Source organism: Rhinatrema bivittatum, chromosome 7 (assembly GCF_901001135.1).
Source record: "Rhinatrema bivittatum chromosome 7, aRhiBiv1.1, whole genome shotgun sequence".
Classification (NCBI taxonomy): Eukaryota; Metazoa; Chordata; class Amphibia; order Gymnophiona; family Rhinatrematidae; genus Rhinatrema; species Rhinatrema bivittatum.
In genome coordinates this window covers 154336424-154358780 of record NC_042621.1, presented here as the reverse complement: position 1 = coordinate 154358780, position 22357 = coordinate 154336424, and the positions used below count along the sequence as shown (strand labels likewise).

General features: G+C 47.4%; 1 protein-coding gene across 2 annotated transcripts in view; it reads left to right on the top strand.

Annotated features, from left to right (window-relative positions):
- The window catches only part of C7H10orf53 (chromosome 7 C10orf53 homolog), a 54048-nt gene that overhangs the window by 28295 nt on the left and 3396 nt on the right, over positions 1–22357 (top strand). For both annotated transcript variants that reach the window (XM_029609447.1, XM_029609448.1), the window contains exon 2: positions 21778–21897. In XM_029609447.1, coding sequence (XP_029465307.1) covers positions 21778–21897 — 120 coding nt within the window. The remainder of the gene's footprint in view (positions 1–21777; positions 21898–22357) is intronic.

Below are 22357 nucleotides of genomic sequence, written 5' to 3'. Positions count from 1 at the left end.
CCCCCATACTCCTGAGACCGGGTCATCGAGGCATTCCCCCACCTGCATTGGTGCCGAGAGCCGCAATTCCAGTTTTACCGGTGGACCCTCCGGCTACACCAGCGCTGCCTCCTACTCCAGACCTGGGGTTACATGCCCCAGGCTTCCGCGAGGAATTGGACCGGATGGTCCAAGAGGCCATCATAAAAGCACTACAGGGCTTCCAGCCTCCATAGACACCAGTACCAATGCCAGCTCCAGTCGCCAACATGATACCCAGGGCCCTTGCACCGTTGCTGAATAGGTTGGACTCATTGATCATGCCCTTCCACCGGTGGGATCACAGGCACCGGTATTTCCCACTCCTTCCACTCCGATTCCATTATCGGAAGACTAAGATGGCCGGAGCCCACCCCCGGGCCTTCGGGAGTCCTGCCACCGACTCGCCATCTTTGCTGATTCCACTATCGATGCCGCATCGTCCTCGTTTGGTGCCACCTTTGATGCCCCCTCCGGTGCCATCAATGCCTCGGCCGGATCCCACAGGACTTGTACCGTTTCTTCCATCTGAGCATCCCCTGGGTGCTGGAGACCAGCCTTGGACAGATTATGCTTCCCAGGATTCCGATGATCTGCCCTCAGAATCTTCTCCCCCTGAGGAAAGAAGGTGTTCTCCTTCAGAGGACCTGTCCTTTATAAATTTTATTAAGGCGATGTCTGAGGCCATCCCATTCCAACTTCAGACAGAAGAGGATTCCAGGCACAAGATGCTGGAAGTGCTACAATTTGTGGATGCACCCAAGGAGATCATGTCCATCCCTGTTCATGAAGTCCTTCTTGACCTGCTGAAGCGCAACTGGGAACATCCAGGTTCTTTACCACCGGTAAATCGTAAAACAGATGCCACCTACCTGGTGCAGACGGCCCTTGGATTCCAGAAAACACAGCTCTCCCATCATTCTGTGGTTGTGGAATCAGCCCAAAAGAAGGCTCTTCGTTCTAAGCCTTATTTTTCTCTGCCTCCAGGGAAGGAGCAAAGATTCCTGGATGCCTTTGGCCAACGTGTTTTTCATGGCTCAATGCTTATTTCCCACATTGCTTCCTACCAGTTATACATGACCCAGTATAACAGGAACTTTTTCAAGAAAATCCAGGATTTTTCTGATTCCTTGCCTGATCAGTTTCATGATCAACTTAATTCCTTCGTCCAAAAGGGCCTAGATGCTGGCAAGCATGAAGTCCGCGCTGCGTATGATATCTTTAACACAGCCTCTAGAGTGTTCCTAGCGGGGATTAGTGCTCTTCGACGGGCCTGGTTGAAGTCCTCTGATTTACGGCCAGAATTACAGGACTGCTTGGCTGACCTCCCCTGTGCCGGGGATAATCTTTTTGGGGACAAGATCCAAGAAACCGTAGCGCAGCTCAAGGACCACCACGAGACGCTATGTCAGCTTTCTTCAGTGCCTTCTGATTTCTCATCCACCTCCAAGAGGATGTTCAGAAGAGACTCTAAGCGGCCCTCGTTCAAGCCACAGAGATATTATCCTCCTGCTACTCGAGGTTGCCCCTCTAGGCCTTACCAGAAGGGTCAGTCCAGACGATCTCGGCCTTAAAATACCCAGCCAGCTCCTCAACTGGGCCCAGCGTCAGGCTTTTGACTCCTCACTAGAGAGCATAGACCATCCTCCCCTGCCATCTGTACCAGTCAGCGGTCAGTTGTGCCACTTCCCAAAAATCTGGCACACAATCACCATAGATCAGTGGGTACTCGCGGTAGTGACTGAAGGTTACCGCCTCAACTTCCTAATCTTGCTGGCAGACGCCCCACCTCGGCTGAAGTGGGACTTTTCTGACCACTTCTCCCTTCTAGAGGAGGAAGTATTATCCCTCCTCAACTCACTGGCAATAGAACCAGTGCCCTCCTCCCAACAGGAACAAGGGTTCTAGCCCCATTATTTCCTCATTCCAAAAAAGTCAGGAGGCATTTGTCCAATTCTGGACCTCCGTTCCTTAAACAAGTTCCTACAAAAGGAAAAGTTCAAGATGGTAACCTTGGGCTCCCTGCTATCTCTTCTGCAGAGGGGAGATTGGCTATACTCTCTAGATCTTCAAGACACATACACACACATCTCGATAACTCAGTCTCACCGCAAATTCCTTCAGTTCGAAGTCTGCTCCCGACACTTCCAGTATCGTGTGCTGCCATTCGGCCTGGTGTCTGTGCCTCGAGTCTTTACCAAATGCCTCGCAGTGGTTGCAGCCTACCTCAGGGGACGGAAGGTCCATGTTTACCCTTATCTTGACGATTGGTTGATAAGGGCTCCATCCCAGAAGGACGTGCTAACTTTCTTGCATTTAACCTTCCACACACTGCTGTCTCTCTGGTTTCTAATCATCTATCCCAAGTCTCACCTTGTGCCCTTTCAAATTCTCTCCTTCATCGGAGTGGATTTGGATACCATTCAGGCAAAGGAGCGGGCCCACACTCTCGCGACTTTGATGCGTCACCTCCAGGCACGAAAGTATGCAACAGCTCGTCTGCCCATAGGAAGTCCACTCAACTGTTTGTTTGTTTCTTTCAATAAGAACAAACTGGGTATTCCGGTGGGCAAGCAGACCCTCTCTTCCTGGCTGGCGGACAACATTGTTTTTTGCTACCAGCAAGCAGGCCTGCCGCTCCAAGAACGTGTAAGAGCACATTCTATCAGAGCCATGGCAACCTCAGTGGTGCACCTCCGTTCAGTTCCACTTTCGGACATCTGTAAGGCTGCCACATGGAGTTCTGTCCATACTTTCGCAGCCCATTACTGCCTAGACAAAGCTGGCAAACGATTCCATTTTTGGCCAGTCCTATACAACTTATTCTCAGCTTAACTTCCCTACATCCTTCCAGCGACCCGTTCAGGGTTTTCAGGATGCCCTCCTACCAAAATCCACCCCTGTTGTTTGCTTGTTGCACGTCTTTGGGTGCATTTGGTGCATACCTCTGGCATCCTCAGCTCGTTATTCACCGATGTGTGAGGACTACCATCCTGCTTGTCCTGTGAGAAAGCAAAATTGCTTACCTGTAACAGGTGTTCTCACAGGACAGCAGAATGTTAGTCCTCACGAAACCTGCCCACCACCCCACTGAGTTGGATTCGCTTATGATTTATTATTTTATTTTTTCGCACGTATTTCTTGCTATACATGAGATTGAAGGGGGATCCCTGCTGGATGCAGGGTTAGTGCCATGCTGGGCATGCCAAGTAGGTGCCAGTCAAAGTTCTAGAAACTTTGACAAAAATGTTACGTGATTGGGTTCCATCCTGATGATGTCACCAATGTGAGGACTAACATCCTGCTGTCCTGTTATAGGTAAGCAACTCTGCTTTACCAAAGTGTAAAAAGCACTTAAGTATAGCATATGCTCAATATGTAATTTAAGAACCTCATCACTTTTTTTCAACAAATCTGTTGGAAAGCCCTCCCACAGCCATGCCTCCTCATGCTTTCCTCACCTGTGTCTTGAAACTTTACAATAGCCTGCTATAATATACATTTCAAAAACAAATGCAAGAGCAGAGCATTTTCAATGTAGTTTGCATTTTTGTACATTGAAACTTTTCAATGTTCTTACAAAGGATAGGAACTTCTGCAGAAAGTATTGAAAATCATGTAATAAATCACATGCCCCAAGTGTCCAACTACCTACAGAAGCTTATGGAAGACTATCTTATTAATTTGACTCCTTGCTGAGTCTTGTTCTGTGGAGTTTATCTCAAGAAGAGAAATTATAATTTTACAATCATATTTTTCACAGTAGGTTCTGGTTATTCTTAACTGATTAAGTGGCAAGGAGTGGACACATGCCAACATAAGGAAGGTCAGCAAGTGTCAGAGTAATTAAATACAGAAACAGATGCTTCTGTCTGTTAAAATTCAGTGTTTGTTTATGAATGTGTTAGTATATAAATATGCACACATGCAGGATAGGTCTATTCAGATTAATAGAGGGAAAACAAGATATACTGTTTAAATGTATTCTAAAATTATGGTTAACAGTTTTTTATATAAATGTCCTATAAAGCCATAGATTTTTTTTTTCTAGTAATTTTGTACAGAGTTGCAAAACCAAACAGTGGGTTACTAATATATTTTGAGTTTTTAAACACATTTATATGGTGTTCTAAAATGTCAGTCTTAAGAAAATTTTCTATAGAAAATCTATTTGCACAAAATGCAGGTGCAAGTTTCAAATGAAAGTATGTAATGGCTTTATAGGAGGTGAGTAGATTTTCATTTGCATGTAAGTTCATAATACAAAATTTGATTGCTTCAATGTCTAAAAAAATATGATTGGCGAGTTAGAATGTATGCACAGGGACGGTAACTTTAAAATGGGCACATGGTGCATGGCCAGATACACAGCAATTCTATCTCCTGCACATATTATAAAATAGCCCTGGCGCACATATGTAAGCCCCCAATTTTAAGCTTATACACGTACAGCAGCGCAAGTCGGCTTTGGTATGTGCAAGTAAGGGAATTTTCTAACAAATGCGTGTCCAGGCATTGAGCAATTTCACCAGTTTATCCTCTAGTTTGCTTAGTCTACAACTATGTCCTCCAGACCTCCCTGGTTCTTTACCTGCACTACCCCCTAGTTAATCCAGACCCCTAAATCTGTTCATGTGTGTCTAGAAACTTCTTTTACTTCGCTATAGATGAGGTACCTTTGTGCTGAATTGGACCTGAGCATGCGCCCAGGCACGTATGTACATGTGCACATCTCTTGGCCCCGCCCTGGAGCACCCATGCCCTGTCCACATTCTGCATCAGTTTTTGTATGCGCATGTGGGCGGTTTACAAAATCGGGTGGATGCATTTGTGCTAGAAGCACTTCCATCTTCTGATTTTTGGTGTGCGGCCAGCTTTTAAAAGTCCCCTTTAAATTATATAGTCGCAATAAGCATTTTAAGACACATGGTGGAAAAAGAACCAGTGGAACACTGTGATATCAGGGTACAAATTATATTGAAATGACAGAAGATAGAAGAGATGGTGACATGTGACTATATATTAAGGATTCCATTGAGTCAAGTAGGATACAAATTCTGCAGGGAAAAAACTACTCTGGAATCTCTATGGATATCCATTCTAATCATGATGAAGACTACTATAGCAGTAAATTCACTACCGTCCACTTGACCAGAATTGTGAAACAGATTGTGACGTAGTCCGTATGGTATATTTAGATTTTCAAAAAGGCATTTGATAAAGTCCCACATGAGAGATTCCTCAGGAAATTAAAAAGTCATGGGACAGGAGGCAGTGTCTTACTGTCAATTGATGGCTGGTTAAAAGATAAGAAACATGGAGAAGTACTTAATACTTTTCTGAATGGAAAGAGGTAAATAGTGGAATTTCCTAGCATGCAGCAGATGGACTCAGGACCAGTGGTATAGTGTGCTCCTGATAGCAGTTGGAGACTGAGTCAGATTTCAATCTGAAGTCAGCACTACATATACCCGTGCACGAGGCTCTGATTCTCAGTTTTTTCTGTCTCCATAGCAGTTCGGGACTTCACACACGCTTGCACAGCGTTAGAAAACCAAACTCCAAATTCAAAGAAAAAAAGAGAGAATCTTACCTACAGACGAGCCCCGCTCTCCTGCAGTGATACCTAAGGGTCCCTCCCCCAGTTGAGAATTCCTGAGGTGATTTCCGAGATCCCTCAGAGGTAAGCCTCTGTCCCGGCGCGGACTTAGCCCCCCGGTGAAGGGAGCGGCTGAGAGGCAGCGGGTGCAAGACTGAGCGCGACGGTGAAGGTATTCCCCTCTCACCCTGCAGCCGGAGACCACCCGGCAAGAGACCGGGAAGCGCCGAGACAAGGTAAGGTAGAGAAAAGTTTTCTAAGTCTCTGGTCTCCGAGACTCGCATAACCGCTCAGATCGTCCTTCCGGCGTCTGTCTAATCGGGTTGAGCAGCTCTGCCAGAGCTAGATCCCGATCTGGCTCGAGGGTCCTCCCACGTGGAGATCCTCTGGGGAGGGGGGGCGGCTGCCATCTTGCCACGTGGTCGCCGGTGCCATTTCCCCCTCTTAGGCGCCGTTTGTCCGCACAGCAGCGAGCCGGACGCATAAAATACTTGTGCGCACAGCGACACGCACATCTTCCGTTTCTAGGCACACGACGTAGGCGCACCCAGAATGCATAAACAGGCCTCTCGGCATGCGCATCTGTACAAGATACACGCGCAAATCTTGGCACCGCTGTCCAAGATAGCTAAAGGCCCAGTCTTCTGCCCGGCATGCCACCTGAGAGCGGCACAGCCCGAGGTGACCTCCGCCCTGTGCCTGTTGTGCGAAGAAGCCTGGGGGGAACCAAGACAAGGTCCCTCTCAGCCTGTAGAGGACTCTGGATCTACCAGCGAGACTACCCCGGACCTCTCTATTCAGGACTCGGGCCCCCCCCCTTCAGTGGGGGCCCTCGGGGAGCGCCACTGGACCCAATGCGGTCTCAGGCAACTTTACCTGGGCGGGATTCTTCGCGGAACTACGATCCTACATCCACGCACAGACAGGACCACTAGCGGCACAACCACAACCCCCGCCAGTGGCCCAGAACCTCGCAGGGTCTTCCCGGCTTCCACCAGATGAGCAGCCCCTGGACAAATACCTCCCCTTAGGGGACACAGTTGATTCGAAGGAAGGACCAGAACCCCTGGAAGAAGGGGAACTTCCTCTAAGAACGGAACTGCATCGTACCATGACGCGCTTCTTCCCAAAAGACGAATTATCAGATCTCGTAGCCACGAGTCTGAAAGCATTGGCCATTCCGGACACATGCAACACAGCAGAGTCCAAGTCGAGCCCCTTCCTGGCCGTGCTCCGCCAAACCTGACGCCATTTCACTACGCTATAGGCCATACAACAACTGATCGACCTGGAATGGGACGCCCCAGAGGCCACCTTCAAGGGGGGGGGGGGGTGGAGCCCTAGAAGTTCTTGGTCTGCGCCACCACAAAGTGCACCACCATACCTGTTGAGGGTGGAGGTTCCCTCAAGGATGCCAATGACAGAAGGCAGGAATCCATCCTCAAGCAGTCTTACGATGTATCATCTATGACCCTACAGATCGCTGTTTGCTGCACCGTGGTATCACGCGCCTGCCTGGTGATGGCCAGGGATGCAACTACGCCAATCGAGGCATTAGACCCAGCAATAACATTCCTCACGGATGCGACCTCAGACCTGGTGCACACTTCAACCAGGAGCCTCTCGTCCATAGTGTCAGCCAGAAGACAGCTCTAGCTCCCAAGCTGGTCGGCCGACGCATCCTCTAAGACTAGGCTCACGAGAATGCCCTTTAAAAGATCACCCCTCTTCAGAGGCGACCTGGACAAACTAGCTGACAAATAGGGTGAATCCCCAGGACCCCGTCTACCGGGGGACAGGAACAAGAGGAACCAAAGCCCCTCGCCCTCTCCCCACAAGCAAGGGGCAGTCCTTTCAGAACAGGCACAACAAAAGAGGAGCCAGCTCAGGACCAGGCCCCAGCCGCAACAAGCAATGAGAATCAGCAGACCCATCTTCAGGAAGAGATCATAGGGGGCAGGCTTGCCCTTTTCTACCAAAGATGGGTCGAGATAACGTCTGACAATTGGGTCCTATCCATCATCCGAGAGGGATACTACCTGGACTTCCACAGCATCCCTCCGGACAGGTTTGTGATTTCTCCATGCCATGACCCCTCCAAGAGGAAGACAGTGGAAACCACACTATCAAAACTACGTGCCCTAAAGACAATAACACTGGTGCCTCTGCACCAACAAAATTTGGGGCACTATTCCATCTACTTCATCGTGCCTAAGAAAGGGGGAACATTTCGGCCCATACTGGACCTCAAGACCGTCAATCGCTACCTGAAGGTACCCCGCTTCCGCATGGAAACCCTGCATGCGGTCATAAAGGCGGTACAACCGGGAGAATTCCTGACCTCCCTGGATCTGTCAGCAGCCTATCTCCACATACCGATCTATCCCGTCCGCCAGCGTTCCCTGCGCTTCGCAATATTGGGCCATCACTACCAGTTCCAGGCCCTACCGTTCGGGCTGACTACGGCCCCCCCGAATGTTCACCATGATCATGGTGGTGGTAGCGGCAGCACTGAGGAAAGAGGGAATCCTCGTGCATCCATACCCGGATGATTGGCTGATCAGAGCGAAATCACCAGAGGAAAGCCAGCAAGCAACCACCAAAGTCAAGGAACTACTGCAGAACCTCGGGTGGGTCGTCAACACACCCAAGAGCCATCTGCAGCCCTCCCAATACCTGGGAGTCTGGTTCGACACCAAGGGGAACAAAGTCGCCCTCCCCCCCCCTACAAGGTGAAGGAGATTGATGGAACAACTACGAGCATTGTTGAATTCCACTCTCCCCACAGCATGGAACTATCTCCAAGTCCTCGGACTCATGGCATCAACCATAGAAGTCATCCCATGGGCAACATTCCCTTCTGTCGCAATGGAACCCGATGTCTCAAAACTACTCCGCCCCCCCCCCGCTACCGGCAAAGGTTCGGAACCATCTACAATGGTGGCTACAAGAAGACCACCTGAGCGAGGGAACAAGCCTATCCTCACCGGAATGGTCCTTGCTCACCACAGACGCAAGCCTGCGGGGATGGGGAGACCACTGCCAGGAGTTAACGGCTCAAGGGCAATGGAACGAAGAAGAATCTGCATGGAACATAAATTGAATGGAAGCCCGGGCAGTCAGACTAGCCTGCCTACGGTTCAGCCACAGACTCCAGGAGAAATCAGTCAGTCATGTCAGACAACGCCACAACAGTGGCTTATGTCAACTGGCAGGGGGGAACCAGGAGCCAGCAGGTGTCCCTGGAAATAGAACCCCTAATGACGTGGGCAGAATCAAACCTACAAGGGATATCAGCCGCCCACATCGTGGGAAAAGACAACGTCACGGCAGACTACCTCAGCAGACAGTCTGGATCCATGGGAATGGACACTGTCGACAACAGCCTTCCAGCAGATAGTAAACCACTGGGGAACACCAGCCATGGATCTTATGGCAACCGGGTCCAACGCCCGGGTTCCCAAGTTCTTCAGCCGAAGACGGGAACAGATGTCCCAGGGAATAGACGCCCTCTTCCAGACCTGGCCTCAGGAGGATCTACTGTATGCCTTCCCTCCATGGCCACTACTGGGCAGAATAATCCGCAAGATAGAACACCACAGAGGGCTGGTACTTCCATTGGCCCCGGACTGGCCAAGAAGGCCGTGATACTCGGATATGCAAAGGCTTCTGGCGGGAAACCCTCTACGCCTACCTCCACACAAGGATCTACTCCAGCAAGGACCGATACTCCACGAAGACCCAGCGAGATTCTCGCTTACGGTCTGGCCATTGAGAGGTCTCGCCTGAAAAAGAGTGGATACTCAGGGCCAGTGATTGACACACTGCTCCGAGCGCGCAAGTTCTCCACCTCCTTAACATTTATACGAGTATGGAGAATATTCGAAGCCTGGTGCGAGGACCACAAAATCCTTCCACGGACAGTCAAAATCCCCATGATCCTGGAATTTCTGCAGGACAGCATGAAAAAAGGGTTGTCTCTAAACTCCATCAAGATACAACTGGCCACCCTGGCCAGCTTCAGACCCAGGGTGGACGGCAACAGCCTAGCAGCCCACCCAGACGTCTCCCGCTTCCTAAAAAGAGTCAAGCACATTCGACCACCCCTAAAGTGGCCGATACCACTATGGAATCTCAATCTAGTGTTAGACTTCCTAGCGGGAACCTCGTTCAGAACAACTCACGGTCTGTCCCTACGGCTCCTGTCCTTGAAGACTGCGTTTCTCACGGCAATTTGCTCAGCCCATCGAGTCTCCGAACTTCAAGCACTATCAAGCCGGGAGCCATTCCTCAGATTCACACCAGAATCCATACAGCTGCGCACTATACCCTCCTTCCCTCCAAAGGTGGTTTCTCACTTCCATTTAAACCAAACCATCTCGCTGCCATCTCCAGACGAGCATAAGGACTCAAAAGACTCACGCCTTCTTCGCCACCTGAATTTTGGCAGACTCCTAGTCAGATACCTGGAAAGATCAGAGCCTGTACGAAAGAAGGACATCTGTTCATCCTGCACAGCAGGAAAAGGCAAGGGAAAGCGGCCTCACGGGCAACCATCGCCTGCTGAATCAAAGACGTTATCAAATCGGTTTATGTAGAAGCAGGCAAGCCCCTGCCTCTACAAGTCAAGGCTCATTCCACAAGGGCCCAGGCAGTGTCCTGGGCAGAAACCAAGATGCTGTCACCCGCAGAGATCTGTCGGGCGGCAATGTTGTCCTCCAACCACGCCTTCTCGAGATTCTATCGTCTGGATGTTCAGGCCAAGGAGGACACAGCATTCGCAAAGGCAGCCTCCCGCCCGGTTCAGGAGTAGCTTTTGTACATCCCCATTGGTCCTGAGTCCATCTGCTACACTTACCTGATAATTTCATTTTCCTTAGTGTAGACAGATGGACTCAGCACCCTGCCCCTGGCTGCCTCGCAATCAAGAAGCCCCGGGGGAACCTCCCCCCGAGTGCAACACAAGCACGGGTAAGCCAACCCTTATTCTACTTCAGACACCCATATTACCAGGTGTTGGCGTTCTCGGTTGAATGCCCTAGCGGTCTCCAGCTAGAAACCTCGACATCCAATCAGAGTAATCAAGTTTCAAGTTAATCAAGTTAACCAAATTAATCAAAATCATCCAATCACACATATATCCATAATTACTTTTCGAGGAGAAAACTGAGGATCAGAGCCTCGTGCACTGGTATATGTAGTGCTGACGTCAGATTGAAATCTGACTCTGTCTCCAACTGCTATCAGGAGCACACTATACCATTGGTCCTGAGTCCATCTATCTACACTAAGGAAAATGAAATTATCAGGTAAGTAATTTCTCCATTCCTCAGGTTTCTGGACTCGGATCAGTGTTTAATGTATTCATTAACCATCTGGAAAAGAGCAACAATTGAAGTGATCAAAACTTACCAATGATGACAAAAAATAAAAATATTTACACACAAGCAGCCCGTAAAGAACTGTAGAAGAACCTTGTCAGCCTGGGAAACTGGGCATCTAAATGTCCATATTAAATTACAATTGATGCATATAAGGAAAAATAATCCTGATTAAATGTACACAGTGAGTCCCAGTCACATAAATTTATCCAGTGCCCCTTAAATGGTTAAAGTAGCCCTGGATAGATATCATAACTATTATAAGATATTGTAGTACAGCATAAAATCTAGGCTTTATTACAAGATCTCCACTTCTGATTTATATATAGATTAACAAATATCTTAGTCAGGGGTGGAAATATATTTTTAAAAGACATCTGTCAAAATGTTTAGGAGCCAGGGAAAAGGGTTTTTTTCCTTAATTTTTTTTCTCACTTTTTTTGGTTGCTATTTTGTTTGTAGCTTTATAGCTTATTTGCTTTTCTTTTTTTTTTGTCTGTCTGTTAGTTTATATTTTATATATTTTGCTTCTTTGCCTTTTTGTCTTTTTGATTTTCTGAACTTTAGGCATCCAAGTGCAAAAAACTCCTGGCTCTCAGGGAACGAGTCCAATCTCTGGAGGCTAGAGTAGCAGACTTGGAGGAGCTGAGGCAGACAGAGAGGTACATTGATGAGACCTTCAGGGACATAGTAGCCAAGTCCCAAATCCAGTCTGGCAGCCCCAGTGCTGCCTTGGAACAGAAAGGTCTCCTAATAGGAGAACATCACCCTGGTGTAGCAGGAAGTGATCCTGTGCTCTCCAGGTGATATTTCCTGTGCTCTCCAGCCTTCCCTGAGAGCTAAAACTTTATATAGCAATAGACGGTATCCCGACCATTGTACATATGTTTCAGAGTTTGTATCTTGTTGCAGTTAATCGTGTTTATGATTGTCTCCATAAAAGTTCTTTGTAAACCTGTTCCAATGTATCTCGCCCCTGAGGTGACTGTTCAGTTCCATGTAAACCGGTGTGTTATGTATTGTATACAGGAACATCGGTATATAAAAACTAAAAATAAATAAATATTGTCCTTTCACACGGAGGACAAGTCTCCCAGGGCTACTGCCCAGGAGGGAAGGGTTAGGCCAGTCATCATAGTTTGTGATTCAATTATTAGAAATGTAGATAGCAGGGTGGCTGGTGGATGTGAGGACTGCCTGGTAACTTGCCTGCCTGGTGCGAAGGTGGCAGACCTCGCACGTCACCTAGATAGGATTATGGACAGTGCTGGGGAGGAGCCGGCTGTCATGGTACATGTGGGCACCAACGACATAGGAAAATGTGGAAGAGAGGTTCTGGAAGCCAAATCTAGGATTTTAGGAAGAAAGCTGAAATCCAGAACCTCCGCATTCTCTGAAATGCTTCCTGTTCCACGTGCAGGTCCCCAGAGGCAGGCAGACTCCAGAGTTTCAATGCGTGGATGAGACTATGGTGCAGGGAAGAGGGATTCAGTTTTGTAAGGAACTGGGGAAACTTTCGGGGAAGGGGGAGTCTCTTCCGAAAGGTTGGGCTCCACCTTAACCAGAGTGGAACCAAGCTGCTGTTACTAACTTTCAAAAAGGAGATAGAGCAGCTTTTAAACTAGAACAAGGGGGAAAGCTGACAGTCACTCAGCAGTGCTTGGTTCGGAGCAATGTATCCTTGAAGGATACTAATGAAACAGGAGAGTTGGGGCATCCCAACAGAGAGGTTCCAATAAAAGAAAACACAGCCCATATGCCTATATGTAAAAAATCACCGAAGCTAATGATTTCCAAATTATCCCTAACAACTGAAAAGCAGGTTATTAATACAAAAAAACCCCACACTTTTAAATGTCTGTATGTCAGAAGTCTAAGAAGTAAGATGGGAGAGTTAGTGTATAGCAGTAAATGATGAGATTGACATAATTGGCATCACAGAGACTTGGTAGAAGGAGGATAACCAATGGGACAGTGCTATATCAGGGTACAAATTGTATCACAAAGATAGGGAGGATCAACTTGGTGGGGGTGTGACACTTTATGTCCGGGAGGGTATAGAGTCCAACAGGATAAAATCATACAAGAGACTAAATGCTCAGTAGAATCTATTTGGATAGAAATCCCATGTATGTTGGATAAGAGTATAGTAATAGCAGTATACTACTGTCCACGTGGACAAAATGGTCAGACAGATGATGAAATGCTAAGAGAAATCAGGGAAGCTAACCACTTTGGCAGTGCAATAATAATGGGAGATTTCAGTTACCCCAATATTGACTGGGTAAATGTAACATCAGGACTTGCTAGAGACATAAAGTTCCTGGATGTAATAAATGACTGCTTCATGGAGCAATTGGTTCAGGACCCAACAAGAAAGGGAGCTATTTTAGATTTAATTCTTAGTGGAATGTAAGATTTTGTGAGAGAGGTAACAGTGGTGGGGCCACTTGGCAATAGTGATCATAACATGATCAAATTTAAACTAATAACTGGAAGGGGGACAATAGTAAATCTACAGCTCTAACACTAAACTTTCAAAAGGGAAATTTTGATAAAATGAGAAAAATAAAAAGAAACTGAAAGGTGCAGCTGCAAAGGTTAAGTGTTCAACAAGCATGTACATTGTTTAAACATACAATCCTAGAGGCGCAGTCCAGATGTATTCCATGCATTAAGAAAGGTGGAAGGAAGGCATAATGATTACCGTCATGGTTAAAAGGTGAGGTGAAAGAGGCTATTTTAGTTAAAAAAAAAAAAAAAAAAAAAAAAAAAAAAAAAAAATCCTTCAAAAATTGAAAGGATCCATCTGAAGAAAATGTTTTATCCTAAGCAAGCATTGTCAAGTTAAGTGTAAAACATTGATAAGACAGGTGAAGACAGAACTTGAAATGAAGTTGGCCATAGAGGCAAAAACTCATAATAAAAACTTTAAAAAATATATCCGAAGCAAGAAACCTGTGAGGGAGTCGGTTGGACCATTAGATGACCGAGGGGTTACAGGGGCTCATAGGGAAGGTTAGGCCATTGCCTCAGGGATCTGTACTTGGACTGGTGCTTTTCAACATATATTCCTGGAAAGGAATACGACGAGTGAGGTTATCAAATTTGCGGACGATACAAAATTATTCAGAGTAGTTAAATCACAAGTGGATTGTGATACATTACAGGAAGACCTTGCAAGACTGGAAGATTGGGTATCTAAATGGCGCATGAAATTTAATGTGGACAAGTGTAAGGTGTTGCATATAGGGAAAAATAACCGTTGCTGTAGTTAGACAATGTTAGGTTCCATATTAGGAACTACCACCCAGGAAAAAGATCTAGGCATCATAGTGGATAATACTTTAAAATCGTCGGCTCAGTGTGCTGCAGCAGTCAAAAAAGCAAACAGAATGTTAGGAAATATTAGGAAGGGAATGGTTAATAAAACAGAAAATGTCATAATGCCTCTGTATCGCTCCATTGTGAGACTGCACCTTGAATACTGTATACAATTCTGGTCACCGCATCTCAAAAAAGATATAGTTGCTATGGAGAAGGTATAGAGAAGGGCAAACAAAATGATAAAGGGTATGGAACAGCTCCCCTATGAGGAAAGGCTGAAGAGGTTAGGGTTGTTCAGCTTGGAGAAGAGACGACTGAGGGGGGGGGGGGGGGGGGGGGAATATGATAGAGGTCTTGAACGAGTAGATGTGAATCGGTTATTTACACTTTCAGATAATAGAAGGACTAGGGGGCATTCCATGAAGTTAGCAAGTAGCACATTTTAAGACTAATTGGAGAAAATTCTTTTTCACTCAATGCACAATTAAGCTTTGGAATTTGTTGCCAGAGGATGTAGTTAGTGCAGTTAGTGTAGCTGGCATCAATAGCATGGGATCTTCTTGGTGTTTGGGCAATTGCCAGGTTCTTGTGGCCTGGTTTGGCCTCTGTTGGAAACAGGATGCTGGCTTGATAGACACTTGGTCTGACCCAGCATGGCAATTTCTTATGTTCTTAGGTGACCCAACTTCCATAATTTTTCCATTGTTGCTTCTAATAAAATTTTTATTTTTAAAACATCAGGAATAGCAGTCAAAGTAAAAATGAATGTAATTGAATAGTATGTCAAAGTTGCAGTTTTAGTCTCCTAGGGACTGCAGGATGTTAGTCCTCAGAGATGGGTGACATTATCCGATGGAGCCCAAGACCTTTGACTAGACACACTGAGCGTGCCCAGCATGCCCTAATCATTGTGGCCATATGGGGTCCCTCTTCAGTCTCGTAACATAGAATTACGATAAAATAAAATTAATAAAAGGAGAAACCCAACTCTGTGGGGCGGTGGGTGGGTTTTGTGAGAACTAACATTCTGCTGTCCTAGGAGACACCTGTTACAGGTAAGCAACTCTGCTTTCTCCTAGGACAAGCAGGATGGTAGTTCTCACACATGGGTGAATCCCTAGCCACAGGCTGCTCCCCAACACAAAAGGCAATGGGCCTAGCAACCCCATTGCTATTGGTAGCAGAGAGGGAGATAGCTTGAGCCCTAGGTAGAGAGAGTTGGGTTCTACACCTCAAGGAAATTCCAGGGGACAGACTGGCCAAACCTACTGTCACATTGGCCATCCCTATCCAGACAGTAGTGCGATGTGAATGTGTGGAGAACTCCATGTTGCAGCCGTGCAGATGTCCTCCATGGGAGCTGCTTGCAAGTGGGCCACTGACATTGCCATGGCTCTGACAGAATAAGCCTTGACATGACCCCCAAGATGTAGTCCTGCCTAGGCATAACAGGAGGAGATGCAGTCTGCTAGCCAATTGGCTAATGTCTGTTTGGCAATGACAACTCCCAATCTATTCCTATCAAAAGAAATAAAAAGTTGGGTGGACTGTCTATGGGCTTCTGTCCACTCCAAGTAGAAGGCTAAGGCTCTTTTGCAATCCCAACTGTGCAGGGCTTGTTCACCTTGGTGCGAATGGGGGCTGGGAAAGAATGTTGACAGGAGAATTGACTAAGATGGAATCCGAAACCACCTTAGGCAGGAACTTGAGGTGCATATGGAGGACCACTCTATCGTGATAGTGTAAGGTGGATAAGTCACTAAGGCCTGGAGCTCACTGCCCCTGCATGCTGAAGAAACTGCTACCAAAAATATGACCTACTTCAGATCATAGGTATATAGTGGCTCAAAAGGAGCTTTAGTCAGCTGCGTGAACACCACGTTGAGGTCCCAAGACACAGCGGGAGGCATTAGGGGAGGCTTCAACTGAAGCAGGTCCCACATAAAGTGTGGGCTTACCCTCTACACTGTGGTAATCGCCAATTGCACTGAGATGGATCCTAACAGAGTTGGTTTTTAAGCCAGCCTCTGACAGGTGCAGGAGGTAATCGAGCAGTTTTAGTGCAGGGCAGGAGAACAGATCTAGTGCTTTCTGCACACACCACATTGAGAACTTCCTCCACTTTAGCATATAGAACTTCGTAGTGGAAGGCTTTCTAGAAGCCACGAGGCCCGATCAGCAGAGAGAAATCAAGCAGTTGTAGTTTCAGCCTCTCAATATCCAGGCTGTGAGTACCAGGATCTGGAGGTTAGGATGCTGAAGTCTGCCTTGATCCTGCATGATGAGATCTGGGGAAGTCTCCAGCTTGATTGGTTTCTGGAAGGACAAACCCTGAAGGAGTGGAAACCAGACTTGTCTCAGCCAATGAGGAGCTATCAGGATCATAGTCCCTCGGTCCTGTCAAAGCTTTGGGAGAGTCTTCGTTACTAGAAGAATCGGAGGATACGCGTACAGAAGACCATTGACCTAATGGCAAGCAAAAGCATTTGATGCTGGTTCGCTGTCTGTCCTGTACAGGGAACAGAACTGTCACCTTGCTGTTGCAGTAGGACACAAACAGGTCCACAGCTGGGAGTCCCCAGAGGTGGATGATCCGGTTTGCTACCCCCTGATCCAGCGAACGCTCGTGGGGGTTTGAAGGCACGACTCAATCTGTCCGCGGTCACGTTCTCCATTCCAGCTAGATACATGGCCCTGAGCACCGTCCTGCAGGACAGGGCCCAGGACCAGATCTGGACTGCTTTTAGACTCAGGAGGTATGATCCTGTGCCTCCCTGCTTGTTGATATACCACATCACCACTTGGATGTTTGTTTGTTTGGATCAAGACAATTTTGTTGGACAGCCGATCTCTGAAAGCCCATAGAGTGTAGCTGATCATCTGGAGCTCCAGAAAGTTGATTTGGTACTGCACTTCCTGGGTGGACCATAGACCCTGAGTGTGGAGCCCCTCTACATGGGCACCCAACCCCAGGGTGGATGCATCCATGGTGAGGACAATTTGGGAAGGTGGAGCCTGAAATGAGACTCCCTACTCCAAATTTGAAAGAACCTGCCACCAAGAGTCCTGGAGAGACACGAATGATGTCCTGCATGGCATGGCACCACTGTGACCTTAAGGTCCATTGGGCTCTGCCCATGTGTAAACGTGCCAAGGGAATGAATTGGATGGTTGTGGCTATGTGGCCCAACAGCCTCAACATCTGAGCTGAAACCTGCTGGCTCTGAGTCATCACTGCCATGGATGCTAGAGTGACTACCCTGGAATGCTGTAGGAAGGCCTTGCTTGAGCAGTGTCTAGCAGGGCTCCTATAAAGCCAATTGAGGTGACTGGCTGAGGTGAGACTTTGGGTAGTTTGTGACGAATCCTAGTGACTCCAGCACCCAGATGGTCAAGTGCAAGGACTGATCCTCCTCTTCCTGAGAGGTGTTATTGACCAGGCAGTCGTCCAGATAAGAGAAAACATGCACCTCCCAGTCGGCAGAGGTTCCCCTCCCCACCCGACCATGGCCAGACACTTCGTAAAGATGAATGGGGCCGATACTAGCCCGAATGGCAACACTGTACTGGAAGTGCTATTTTCACGCCACAAATCTGAGATACTTCCTGTGACCTGGAAAGATCTTGATGTGAGTGTATGTGTCCTTTAAATCGAGGGAGCATAGCCAGTCCCCATTTTGCAGGAGGGGAAATCAAGGTGCCTAGGGAAACCATCTTGAACTTTTTCTCTTTTGAGAAATCTGTTCAAGGCCCTTAGGTCTTGGATAGGATGGAATCCCCCTGTTTTCTTTGGAATCAGGAAGTACCAGGAGTAGAATCCCTGCCCTCTTTGCCTTGGTGGGACAGGCTTGACCGCTCTGGCTGTTAAGAGGGCAGAGAGCATCCAAAGAAGTACCTCATGCACTATTGACCCCCAAGATGGGCACGGAGGAGCATTTGTAGGGACACCCAATAGGTTAAATCGGTACCCCTGTTGGGCAATGGACAAAACCCACTGGTCTGAGGTTATACTGGGCCACCGATTTGCGAAGAATCATAGCATGCCCCCATCTGGGGAGGGGGGTCCAGCTTCTCTGGTATGGGTGGCTGGCTCATGTTCCCTTTGATCCAGTCAAACCTTGCCCCGGGATTTGGCTGGGGCATCGGTTGGGGCTTGGGAGCTTGCTGCTGCCTGGGATGGCTGTGAGTGCTCACCCTCTGGGAACAGGAGCGAGAAGGTGGAGGGTAGTACTTCCTCTGGCGGTAGAAAGACATCCTCTGCCAGTGTCTCGTCAACCTCCTGGCTGAGGAGGGCAGGTCTGAAGTGCTGGCAAAGAGCTGCTGGAGCATCTCATGGTGATCCCACAACTGGGCCACCGCATCCCTCACCTTATTCATGAAGAGATTCTCTCCCATGCACAGCAGGTCAGCAAGTCCTTCCTGTACCTCTGGTTGGAGATCCGAGGCCTGCAGCCATGCCATTCTACGGGCGCCAATTCCCACTGCAGAGACTCTCGCTGCTGCCTCAAACATTGTAGGTGGAGCATACCTCGTGTTTTCCGCACTCCAGGCCCTGACGCACCAGTGACATAAAGGTGTCTTGCTGCTGTTGAGGCAGCTGCTCCAGAGGTTGCGAGAGTAATGGCTAATGTAGAGCTGGTAGGAGGCAATGTGGGCAATGAGCATAGGCCCCTGAAAAACCTTCCTCCCAAGGGCATCCAGCACTCTGTGATCCTGACCCAGGAGAGCTGAGGAATGATCCGAGAGTACTTGGCCTTCTTTAGAGCAGATTTGACCACTACTGATTGGTGTGCCAGCTGATGTTTCTCAAATCCGGTAGCCTATTGGACAAGGTAAACACCGTCCGCCTTCCTGTTTACAGGAGGAACCATGAGGGGGTGCTCCTAAATCCTCAACAGCAACTCCTTAAATATTTCGTGCACCAAGACCGCCATGATCTCTTTGGTAGCCTCCATTAACTGGAGGATCTCCATCTTGGGCTGGGCATCATCTTCAGTCATTAACTGAAATGGGATGGCCTCTGCCATCGCCTCCACAAAACCTGCGAAGGTCACTCCTCTGGAAGAGAGGTCTCTGAGGGGAGACCCTCTGAGGAGGACTCCGCAATGTAATCCCCCCAGGGATCATATGGCACCTCATCCTTGCTGTAATTCACGGGATAGGGCCCTAGGTGCCTGGCCTTCATCCAGGGGCATAAGCTCCAGTGGCATCAGTACTGGCCCCGGCAAAGCTGGATGGGGGGCTGCAGGCACCGACTGGGCCGCCTCCTTGGAGCAACCGGAAACACCACATCAGTCGGGGGAAGCATCAGTGCCCTGCTGGGCACTGATGGCTGCCCGGAAACAGACACCAGCTGGGTCTGTAAGACACCGATAAGCACATTGAGACACTCCAGCAGCGGTTCCAGTAGGGAGAGCCCAGGCACCTCTACTGTCTGTGCTATCAGCTAAATGCTATACAGCACCCGATCGACCACCAGCTGGACTCTGCACTCTAACTCCTCCTTGAAGGTTGCCAATGTCAAAATGGACTGGGAGGTAGGGTCAGCCCATCTTCCATGGAGCCTCGAAGTGGATCGGCGACAGATACCAGGCCCGGTGGAGACCACTATGGACCCCCATCATCAATGGAGGATCGGTACTCCTCGCCGCAGGGTCACTTCGGGGCATCGCACAAGTGCCTGACATCATGCATCGAAGGCAACCAGTGCCAATGGTTCCTTGGCTTCCCTCAGTCCTCAGCTCGTTCTTTCCCTGCTGCCAAGGTCGATGACGACAAACCTGACATCCTCAACTTGGAGGAGACTGATCGGTCATTCCCCTTCGCCACACTTCACTGGTGGCACCAACAGAACGATGCACACTTCATGCAGGTCTGTGATGGACATAGTCCTCGGGCACTGGGTGCAGTGGCAATAGCCCGATGAGGCCATGACGACACTAAGAGGGGCGAAAAACTATATGGAAGCCGCAGGCTACAGACACTGACAGGCATCGCCGCCATGGGGGAACAAAGCGAAAAGAAACTTATCGAACCAGCAAAAAACCTGACTGGGAAGCGAGGGGGACGGAAGAGGGACCCGAATTTAGAGAAACCGTGAAAAAACACTGTGGAACCAGTGCAAAGTTTTGTTTTTTTTCCCACTAACACTAATTTTAGCTTAGCAGCCCAAGCTTGCAAACAGCGATGCGAAAGCTCTGCATAATAAGAGATTGAAGAGGACCCTGCGTGGATTAGGGCATGCTGGGCATGTTCAGTTTGTTTAGTCAGAGTTGACCTAAGTTTTCCATGCTGGGCTCCATCAGATGATGTCACCCATGTGTGAGGACTACCATCCTGCTTGTCCTAAGAGAAAAGTTGATCTGAAAAATTGTCTCTTGTGGTGATTCTAATTTATAGGGTCATTCATCAAAATGCATTATGGCATTAATGTTTGGGCGGGATTTAGTTAGAGGGGCAATATTGCATTGTGCGATAGCATAACACATGCTATCGCACGGTTTTAACGCCAGAAATAACTACACCTTTTTTCCCTGGCGTTAGGCTGTGCGATATGCCTGAAATGGCCATAATGCAATTCACTTGATGGTACCCTGTTAGTCCAACAAGCTAGGGTGAGAGAACATAGTAGTTTCAAAAAGATGAAATTTATTATTCCAAATGATGACAAAATCTTCAAGGTGTACTGTGCTGTTCATACATCTCACTGTACATGCAAAACTGGCCCCTAAACCACCACCACCAATTCACCTCAACCTATTAGAAGGCTCTCTCTCTCTCTCTCTCTCTCTCTCTCTCTCAAAAATAGGGATTATCCCAGGGTGCACTACGTTTATCGCATCACACAATACTACCGATGCAAAGCAGTAAGTTACCACATGGTGCGGTGATTCCAAAATTTCCATAAACATGCCCCTTTTTGTTATCAATGCGTTGTTAACACTTTTTGATGAATCTAGGGGTTAGCTGGTTAATGTCACTAGAAAATACACAGTATTTTTAATATGCACCTGGATTGCCCAGAAATTTAAGTAGCCAATCTGATGACTCAGCTTGGGATTTTCAGGAGTTTAAGGGAGAAATTTTCAAATATACCTGCATAGTTGCAAAGGACACAGATACCTTTATTGCTCTTACATGCAGCAATTTTCAAATAGAAATTAGGTAGTTTCTTTTTGAAACTTAAGGAATGTAAAGTATGCATGCCAAAAACATCCATATACTTTCCACCTCGTATTTGTGTGGAAGGCCAAGGGGGAGGGGGATGGTAAAATAGCAAACAAACTTGGAAATTCATTGGACTGACCTAAACATACACAAGTTATCCCAGTAAAGGAAAAGAGGAATGCAAGAGTGACTTCCTGACTGACTAAAAAAAAAAAAAGTAAAGGGGGGAAAAGTGTTACTTTAGTGGATTTATACTACTTAATTTATTTTGATTTTCATCTTTAGCTGTGTTGCTGACAGATGGGCATGAAGTAGTTCTAGAAGAAATACCAGACTGGAACGTTGTAGAACTCATTGTGAATGGAGAAAATGTTTTCCAGTGTAACATAAAGGCCTTGGATTTTGGTAAGAAGAAGTAAAAATGATGTGCAGCATTCTGGGGTGTGCATTCATTTTCATTTTGTTTTGGAAATTCATGCACTCAGAATTTATGTGCATAAATGATACAAAGCAAAAATATGCACCAAACATAAAATGAAGAAACAACTTATTTTAAATGAAACAAATAGATGAACCAAACTGAAAACGTGTGTATCCCTTTGCAGCATTTAATAGTTTACATTTTAATTATTTCTGCAGCATCATTTAATCATTCTTTTAGATCTGTGTGTGTAAAATTTGCTGCAATGTACACAGTGCCTGTGTGCATGGCAAACAATATGGACTATTCAAACTTGCCCCCAAAATGTGCGTCTTTTGCAGTTTCATCCCTGTTCAGAGAAATACAAATACATGTCAAAATTGTATTGAGGGTAGTCCAATATAAAGGGTATAGCAAGTCTGAACACTAGCCATAAATGTACTA